General features: G+C 40.6%; 1 protein-coding gene across 2 annotated transcripts; it reads right to left on the reverse strand.

Annotated features, from left to right (window-relative positions):
* Positions 1–62: 62 nt before the first annotated feature.
* usp38 (ubiquitin specific peptidase 38) lies at positions 63–9,709 on the reverse strand. Of its 2 annotated transcripts, XM_071504614.1 has the most exons (12): positions 9,558–9,702; positions 7,837–7,999; positions 7,309–7,730; positions 6,093–6,228; positions 5,694–5,823; positions 5,348–5,449; positions 4,797–4,955; positions 4,380–4,573; positions 4,189–4,282; positions 3,974–4,080; positions 2,404–3,748; positions 63–1,744 (listed from the first exon to the last, which is right to left on the reverse strand). In XM_071504614.1, exons 1-12 carry the CDS (start codon positions 9,568–9,570, stop codon positions 1,580–1,582), a joined length of 3,030 nt encoding a protein of 1,009 aa, XP_071360715.1. In that variant the 5' UTR covers positions 9,571–9,702; the 3' UTR covers positions 63–1,579. The 2 variants fall into 2 exon arrangements, with proteins under 2 accessions (XP_071360715.1, XP_071360714.1); XM_071504613.1 differs by having other exon boundaries at positions 7,309–7,999; positions 9,558–9,709.
* Positions 9,710–9,764: the final 55 nt, after the last annotated feature.

Here is a 9,764-nt window from a genome sequence, read left to right on the forward strand (position 1 = left end):
GATTACCAGGTCTGAGGACTAGAACTCAAGTACAGTGGTTAAGATGTAGTACTAGAGATGACTCCAAGTGGTCTGTATATTTACTGCAGAAGAAATGCTGAAATACGGAAATATGACATGTAAGATGACAGACATTTCGGTACACTTGAGCAATTCCAACATGAGCATAACTTTGGTGTTCAGGTCATTTCCACAGAAATTAATTTAACATTTCCAGGCTGCATCTGCAGCTTCGTATTTCCATGGCTCAATTGAGTGTAAATCTATTGTCTTCCATCTTTTTCATTTCTTATATTTACTGTTTGTCCTATCACATATTGAACATTATATTAACCGTTTAGTCCCCAACATCTGCCCACACCCTTGCCCACATACCACTTTAAATACTTAACCTTTCACATTGGTTCAGTAAGACATACGACAAATACTAATTTGTTTTTGCTGGAGGGAAAGGTGACGCCATCATGAATATTAACAGTACAGCTGAGGTGTAAATTCAGAGAAATTCTTCTTTAAAAGTCTGCATTAAATATCAAAAGGCACATAAAATCAGCATGAACACACAAGTCTCCCTGAATGATCAAATCAGAGGAATACATAAAAATATGCTGCCAAACAGTTACCTGTTGTCAAATATGTTTAAACAAGTAGTTTGCAATTTAGTCCTCTGTAAATCACACTGGCTAACAGTGTTAGAACAGCTTGAAATATTCTTACTGATATGCCTTCATCTTGGAAATTTCCCATATATAGATTTCACTTTCCATATATATATTTTGTACTCCATGACTATGCAGAAATCATATTTAAGTCATATTTACATTTATTGCATGGGATATGAAACCTATAAAACACCAAAGCACACATCAAAAAGATTCAAATATCTTGAAAATCAAACTCCACAGCTCAAGAAGAAAATCTGCTGCATGCAAATCAGAAAAGTAAACAAAGTGTGTGAGCTGTGTGTTCAGAACTATGACAAATCAAAAACAGTTTTTTCTTACAGTTGTAAGTTTCTTCTGTATTGTGCACTGCACATGCATGTGTTTGCATATGTTTGTGTGTGTGTTTGTGTGTGAGGTAATATTATAAACACTCAAGACAAGCCAGATAACATGAGAATGTTCTAGACTGAACCAATTTTACATTTTTATCATGTGTAATGAAGAGATTATTATAAGTTACTTCTCTAAAATCAAAATATATTTTGTCATACTTAATTCATTTAAGGGAGAGAATACATTTGCACTAATGAGTGTTTTTCACCTCAAATTTTAAAATTTGAAGGATTAGAGGAAAATTACAATACTGGGATCACAAAAAATAACCTGTATAAATTAAAATTAAAATATTAAATGATGACTGAAACAGTGGTATAAAACCTATTTTAGTCAAAATCAAATCTAAGATCAGCACAGACACTCTATGCATGTTTGTGTGTGTGTTCTTAGATCATTTCAGTGCTCTTTTTATGAAGTTATATGCACATCTATGATATGACAGTTCAGGCCCTTGAATGAAGCAGTCCAGGGCTCCCTTAGTGTCAGCTCATATGGGCTTCCTGCAGCATTTTTGTCTTTCAGAATACCAGTCTGCTAATGGTATTGAAGCCCCCCCCCCCTCCTCCTCCACCAGATGGGCCGCAGCTCCCTGGTGGGTTATTGTCATCTGAACCGTTTGGCCTGAATGAGCAGGAAGATGAAGGGGCCTGGAGAGCCTGGGTCCGAGCATTCAGCTCCTGTTCCTATTGACATTGTGAAGGAAAGAGAAATGTTTTCACACCAGTTTATATTTAACAGTTAAGCGAGGAGTGTGAAGCATATACAGTACAATAAAAACAATGCAATGCCACAGAGTTAATTTAACAATGGTGTAGTTCTAATGTATTTGTGTCAGGGGCATCAGTGCTGTCACTTGACACTGTTACAGCACCCTCTAGAGGTGATTTACTTTGGTTACTTATACAAGCGTGGTGGAATGTCAACCTGACATAGCACAGTTCAATGACTCGAGAAATTACACCTCATGTCTTATAACAGGACAGTTCAGATTAGGCTTCAAGTGCAGTCAAAAAAGTCCCATACTCTGCAGGCTCATAGTTATCTGTAAAAATACTGTCTGTTTTCTCTCAGCCATTTTCCACCTGAGAGAATCTTGCACAGTCCTCGACTTTCATAATAACCTCACACTTAGAAGGGTTAGTGGTAATAAAATTATACATCAATCAAATGCATGTAAAAGAATAATCAATGAAACTGTCTGCAACAGATTAAATTTCTTCTCTAATGTGACTAACCTCAGACTTAGTTTGCATTTACTGGTACGATTTATGGGCACTGATAGTTTAAATGTGTAGAACAATGCCTACACATGGGAGAAGTATGTTTTCTTTTGTTCACTTACCTGTAAATACAGCTTGTTGTCCTTGATAATAGCATCCAGCAATTCTTTCTGCAGGGGAGGTTCAGCATTCAATCTCATTCCATTTGCCATCAGTCCCCCATTTATGTCCTGCCCTAGTAGCTCCTGTTTTCTGTACATAAGCACATAAGCTGTGTCCTTGGGGAAGCGATTAGTAATGTTTTGCACTGATTGGAAGGATGTGAATGTCACTCTGCTGTCATTAAACAGCAGCCAATCCCTTGCCTCCTGGACACTGTTAGAGAGTGTGTCTCCTTGTTCGGGTGGAATTGAGAGAGCTGAGCATGTGGAGAGGCTACACTCAGCCTGGACATTCCCCAAATCCTCCTTGAGAGCTAAGTGATTGGCTGGATGCTGTGCTCCATCTGCTCCGTTGATGTTATGACCATAAGAGTAGTAGTGGCCACTCTCTGATGATATACCAGAATGCATCACCACTGAGCTGAGGACATAGGGCACAGACAGGACTGGCATTTCTCCTCCTCTAGTTATCTGCTCTGTTCCATCTATCCTCTCTTCCTCTTCTTCCTCATCTTTTTGAGATGGTTTGAGTTTCTTGGCCAGATTCTCACTGCTCTCAGGAGAATCCACTTGCAGAGGAGAAGAGGTAGAAGAGGAACACTGTACAGGCATTGAAGGGGCATGTACTGGAAGTCTCATGAGTGGTGGGATGGTGACATTGTCCAGAATCTTCCTCCGGACATGGCATTTGGCATCATATGAGAATCGCAGCAGGGTGAGGATCAAGTACTCAGGTGCCGACACCACTTTCATGGTCTTCTCTGCCCGCCGGAGGGAGCTACACTTCTCACAGAAATAGGCATTGTCTTCATCCAGGATCTCTGGAGCCAGAAAATAGTTCACCAGGTCAGGCACAGAAAGAGGAGGCTCATTTGTCACTGGCACAAAATGAACATTGCTAGCTGGGGCTTTGGCTGAGCCTGGATCAGGAATTTCACTGCCACCATTGACAGATCCCTGACAGAGAACCTTGGGCTCCTCGGTGGGCCCCTCGGGCTGAGGGCCATCCTGAGAGGTGGCAGAAGGACAGAAGGCCAAAGACAGGTCTGTAAAAGGCTCCTCTTTCTCAGAGATGCAGTTGCACTGCATACAGCGAATACCTGTGATAAGCTTCCCACCAAACATCCTTTCTATCAACGTCTTCCCGTCATTCCCAGGTTTGGTTTCTGCAGGAGCCAAAGATGACTCTTCACCCTGCTCTGGAGAAGCTTGACCTGTTGGGTCTTTGCTGCTTGTGTCAGCAGGGGAGGCAACCTTTGGCTTAGCTGATTCCAGGACCTGAAGTGTTCTCTCCTCTTCATGTAACCTTGAGATCAGGAGACAGGGACAATCACCAAGAGAATATACTACTGTTTACCGACTACAATCTGTGCCACTGCTGTGATAGCGCAGCACATCTGTTCTTCCTTAACAACAAGCCCTGAGTTCATTTGGTGTGGGAGAACAATACAGGACAAGCATTTTTTTTAATATAAACTGACACAATCTTACTGTGATTGATTCATCCAGTCTGATATGAGTGCTACACTACCTGTCTAGAAGAAACCTGAGGTACTCAGAACAGTCCTGCTGAGAGCCCATGTTGAACCAGGGAGGCCGAGATGCTTCCAAGAAGTTTCTGGGAGCGTATGCTGCCCTCTGCAGGACACAGACAAACATACATGCATGACATACATAAACACACAGACTTATTCTCACCACAAGTTAGAATATTTTGTGTTATCCATTATACAGAACCACACTAACCTGAGTGTGCGCAAGGAAAGCAAAGAGCAGCTGAAGCTTTTTCATTAGCGTGTTGGAACCATTTAGATGTAATGATAAAACATGCCTCCTGAAACTGAAAGAAAAAGTTGATTTTTAATCCTAAAGTTTCACAAAAACCATAAAAATGCAACAACAAGATGTGTATGTGCCTGTTTGTGTAAAAGACTCACTCTGTGGCCATGAAGAGGGTCTGGATGATGCTGTTCATGTAACAGGTGTTGCCAAGGTTGATCAGGCCTGTCTTGCCCGTCTCAGACTTCCCAGCTTGCCTCAGTAGACCAGACACAAATGAGTTGGACTGAGATGTCCAGGCACTTTGATTTAACACCAATTTTATCTTTTCCTCTCCGGGTTTTGGGAGATCCTGACAGAACATATTCAGATAATTTATCAGACACAGAACAAACTTGGCATCCTGGCAAAAAGTTCACAAGCAAAATTAAGTCATGTTAGGTTTTGGTTATTTATTCAGAGTTAAAATGATCTTTTTGGCAGACCTGGCACATTAAATAAATGAACTTTTTTTTTTAAATGTCAAGATACTAAATATACAAACATTTCTAGCATGAAATCTCCTGCACTTTTACCTTTATTGCCTCAAGTATGTGGTCATAAAGGTCAGGGAAGCCGGAGTACTGGTACATCATGCAGTGTATGAGCTCGGTGAACTGCAGCAAGAAAGCTTTACTGGTAGAGAGACCATCTGTCCTTAAGGATTGAACTAGATGCACCACATGTGGAACAACCTGAGACAGTGAGGGATGAAGAGAAAAGAAAAGTGATGGACACCGTTGTGCTGAAAACACTGGAAGATACGAATAATATTAATCATACAAATCTGCAGTGTGGTCAGCCAGCGGGCAGCTGCACATAAGGAACCCCACAGAGGGTTCAGACTCATTTGCTGAGTATTTTTGAGACTATTCATGTTTTTAGATACTAATGAAATTGGCCAACTCAAGGGCCATTGCTTGGCATTTAAGTACTTCACACATCATTAGTGGGAGAGCATTGCCGCGTTCCTGGGAGAAGAAGTCTGCTTTGAGGTAATTTAAGCCAGAGGAGAAGAAAATGAGAAAACCAATAAAGTGGCCATGTGAGAGGGAAATGGGCTGTGAGGAGACAGGAGATCCCTTACCAAATGGAAGGCCTCAGGAGAGTGCTGGAAACTCAGCAGCATGTGTGAGAGCACAGCTAGTGCCCCCTGCCGCACTAGGGGGTACCACAGACGACTGAATACCTGTGGATCAAAAATAAATCTTTATGCCATAGACACATTTATTTTAACTGGGGAAATGCTTCAATAATTTACCAACCTCTTTTTTTTTTTTTAACAACCTCAGGTATATTATCTTTGAGAAGAACTGTAGCAATCTAACTTGGTTATTACTGTAGTTTAACATCTGTGCAGTTTTAAAAGATGCACGCAATTTCTCATTCCTGAAGTCAATAATAAATCAAAGTAAGGAGTTCTTTCTACAAACCAGTTCAATCTTGAGCAGAGTTACATCAATAAGGATAGTGAACTTCTGAACTGCAGCAAGTCCTTTCAGCAGAGCTATGACCCAGGTATCAACGTGCTGGGCCAAAGGCCAAGAAAGCCAGTCAATCATCCTAGACAGACAGAAGAGAGGTGTGTGCAGTGTAAATAATGTGCAGAAATGTTGACATTAAATAGATCTTCACAGTGCATCTACATGCAGGGACAATATGAAAAAAATTTAGACATGCATGCAGAAGAAAAATGAGTATCTCCTGCTTTTATATTTTATAGATGCAGGAAATGGGAGTACATACAGATTTGATGTGTATGATAATTTGTCTGCATTACAAAGAATCAAAAAAAGACTTTGGCCAGGCAAAGACTCAATGTGTGAGGTAACCTGCAGAGTGCTTTAGTCATGCTTGCGTCTTTAACATTCTGGTCTGTAGTGAGGCTCTTGATAAGCACTGTGATCATCTGGATGGGGATGTGCTGGACCAGGCTGGCCAAGGCGATGGATGGGTCAAAGGAGGGGTCTGCGAGATGAAAATCACAATCAAAGCGAAACATAATTACACAACTGTACCTTTACATTTTGCTATAGTGGACTACAAATGTGCATTTCCAGTCAAACTAAACTAACTCAAGTATCCAAATTGCTTAACAGCTGTTTTTTTTTTTGTTAGGACAGGGTTTTGACAGTATCTTCTCCGGCATAAACAAAATACTGAAGTTCAACTACAGCACTTTAGAAGTTTAGTTCACCTGAAATTGCCACTGAAATAGAGGCAGAGTGACCCTTTAACCCACTGAGGCTCTGCTCACATCGCTCACTGACACATGCTGTGACTACTTAATTGAAACTAAAGCCTACTGTTTGTTTATTTTGTGCTGATCCGCAGTTCAGTCACCAGCATCACTGCACAGTAGGGACAGGACAACTCTAAAATTTACCACCAACAAAAGAACTGGAGTTTTGATTTCAGCTGAAGTATTCTGAATTCAACTACATCTTCAAGGCAAACATTTTCCAGTATTTGTCCTCGAAGATAATGCACTCCTTGAATTGGTGGATTTGAAGGTAATTGTGCCAATCAATGTGTAAAATGAGGCCACTACCTCCGAACTTAAAATAACCGGTGTGCCAATCATACGAAATATTATTTGATTTATTTATTTATTTATTATTATTTATTTATTTACCTATACAATTGAGAGAATTCAGTCAATACATCAAAGACAGCTATTGGCAGGGTCTTGAAAAACCAAAATGAAAAATGGTAACCATTCCTGGGCACTCAATCTTGTGCTAACAACCCTGCCAAGACTTACGGTGGAAGAGTTACAAGTCATGGGTCCATGCTGCCAAATGCTAATCCCTTTTTCTATTACAAGTAGGCACACATCTATCAATCTATGAATAGAAAAATAATCCAAATGTGTTCATATTCAATTTTTAGCACTATTTAACTTCTTTATGAAATCCCAGGTCTCTCACCCTACAGAAAAATAAAGACACTTTTTGTTCTGGAACGAAATAACATAATTTTTATTCCACTAGGCTGCATTACCCTGTATTATAGACATTTTGTGGGGAAGGAAAGAAGGTGTCTTACCTGTAGAAGAGATAATGGCAAAGACTTCCTGCAGTGAGGGAAGCAGTGTGGCGGGGTCAGCCTTCCAGATGTTCTGCAGCAGTGTGCTAACCTTAGTCACCTGACCTACATACTCTCTCAGTTCCTGCTCTTGGTTGGAAAAGCAGTGGAAATAACTGATGGTCCTGACCAGCTGCTGGCAGAACAACACACCCGACTTATCCTTTGGGATGCACTGCACAAAGTCAGACAGCAAAGTGCTCAGGCGGGCACAGACAGCAGGCTCTGGACGTTCACACACCATCCTTAAAACTTCCACCTGGATCACGCTAAAGATCTCCAACACTGAGGGGCAACTGATGAGCAGCCGCAGGCAGCAGTGAATGTAGTCTATTATGGCTGGGTCTTTGCGGTCCAGCTGGCTATAGCCCTGCTGAAGAAGACTGAGGACAAAGTCTTTACTAAAGAAACGCTCAAACTCTGGGCGGTGGTAGCGTGCATAGGCTTCCAAAACCTGAAAGCCAATCTGCTTCTGGAAGGCATCCTCACCCAGCAAAATGAGCCGGGTGGTGAGAGTAAACAGCGCCTGACACTGCTCCTCTGTCACCTCTTTCTCTGCTGCTTCCACTACCTTCTTCACAATGGCCCTCTTCACTGGAACAGAGTGATCGGAGCTCACGAGACCCTCCAAAATCTTGTCCATGATGGCGGTCTGTAGAGGTCAATTCAAGAAATGATGAGTTGACACTTGTAAATACAGTGGGTAACACAGTGTCTGCAATCATGCTTAACATAAATGTCCATGTCACATTTTTGTGATTTCAGAAATTGTCTATATTGTTTAAATCATATTGAACACATGAGAGTTTGATCCCATTGGTGAGTAGAGCTCTTTTCACCCCCAACTGTCAGAGTACGCCAATTGTCTGGGTGAACACTGTCAGCATACAAACATAGAACATGTTTACTCAGCTGAACAGGCAGCAAGTGTGACTGTGGAGCCGAAAATAGGTATTTTACACCGTTTGGCAACTGCACCAAAGTATTACACACAAACACACACACACATACAACATGATAGAAAACAACTACTAAAAATCATCATTTTGTCTATGGATGTTTTTGGTGGGTTACTATAATTAGGGTTTCTGCAGGTTTCACTAAATTAAATTTTTGATTTTTTAAAATACATTTTTAATACCACATAGAATGCAATTTAATGCTCCCTTCACAGTCATACTGGTCAACGCATGAAAAATATAAGTGAAAATCGTGCACTTAGTAAGCAATTCTACTTCTACTTTTAGAATTTTTACAATTTATATCAGATTTTGGCCAGCACTTGAGATCAGAATAACTAATAATAATATCAGCAATCATCAAACAAGTCCTGTACCTTTATAAGAAGCACAACATGGATAAATAGATGGCTGGAATAATCAATTTAACAAATATTGTGTGCTCTAGTATATTATATTACCACAACCAGACAGTGTATATTCAGCATGGTATAGTATAGGTCTATCTTTATTATCAATGTTTTCCATGATTTATACATTATTTAGTCTATTGAGTTACTGTGCATAATTCAGCCTTTATGCACTATTTCGTACCTATCTGTTTTTTTGATTTATATGAAACACTGCAATTTCCCTTTAGGATTAATAAAGTACTATGTTTATGTATCCATCTATCTGTGACGTGCTGATAATCCAAATAATGTGGTGTTTTTGTACTACCTTTTCCTCTCCAGTTTCCTCACTCCAACATTATGACTCATCTATTAGCTATCTGCCTAAACAACGCCAAATCCTAGCAACAGAATCTATTGTTACGTTACATGTATTTAACACTATTTAACATACGAGTCTGTCTTTTTTAACTAAACACCAGAAGAGAACCGCGACCGGTGTTTTGCCGTAATAAGCACCCCTGCAGTGAAAAGCACCGGCCGCTGTCTGTGTTTGTTCTTCTGTGAAAACAGGCGGATAGCTTGTGCTAACGCTAGCTGTTATGTTGTTTGTACGTCCGACAGTTAAAACGTGGTTCGGGTGCTAAATACAACTATAAACCCCGGGGGTTGGTTCCCCGGCTCCATGGAGATAACTGTTATTAACATCCTATCAAAGTTTAAAAAAAAAAAAAAAAAATGAACAAAGCAGCCAAACAGGCCTGACATTAGCCGAGTAACGTCAGGAGCCACTGACTTAGCATAAATACTGCTAATATATACACTTGCGCGATGCAGAGGCTTTATAATGCGTGCTTACCCAAACAGAACATGTCAACAGTGTCCAACTTGAATATCCACAACTGTCGGCCGGAGTTTAACGACTTTTAACAGAGAGAACAGTATTATTTAGGTCCATTTGTTCGCTCACAATCAGCTGATTAACCCTCCTCTGGCGTCATTCCTGTGGACGGAGATACTGGTAGGACCCCTGTGCGAAGCGATCTTCGTCGTAACGTTGCCTGTT

This window comes from Trachinotus anak, unplaced genomic scaffold (genome assembly GCF_046630095.1).
Source record: "Trachinotus anak isolate AG129_WGS33_773 ecotype Australia unplaced genomic scaffold, CSIRO_AGI_Tana_v1 ptg000019l, whole genome shotgun sequence".
NCBI classification, from domain to species: domain Eukaryota; kingdom Metazoa; phylum Chordata; class Actinopteri; order Carangiformes; family Carangidae; genus Trachinotus; species Trachinotus anak.

Bases quoted from the DNA above. Each gene is read 5' to 3' on its own strand.
- usp38 (XM_071504613.1), bottom strand. From the start codon at position 7,990: ATGGACAAGATTTTGGAGGGTCTCGTGAGCTCCGATCACTCTGTTCCA. The intron at 4,283-4,379 runs GTGAGTCTTTTA...TTTTTCTTTCAG, and splicing joins ACCCTCTTCATGGCCACAGA to TTTCAGGAGGCATGTTTTAT. The intron at 1,745-2,403 runs GTAAGTGAACAA...CAATGTCAATAG, and splicing joins ACAACAAGCTGTATTTACAG to GAACAGGAGCTGAATGCTCG.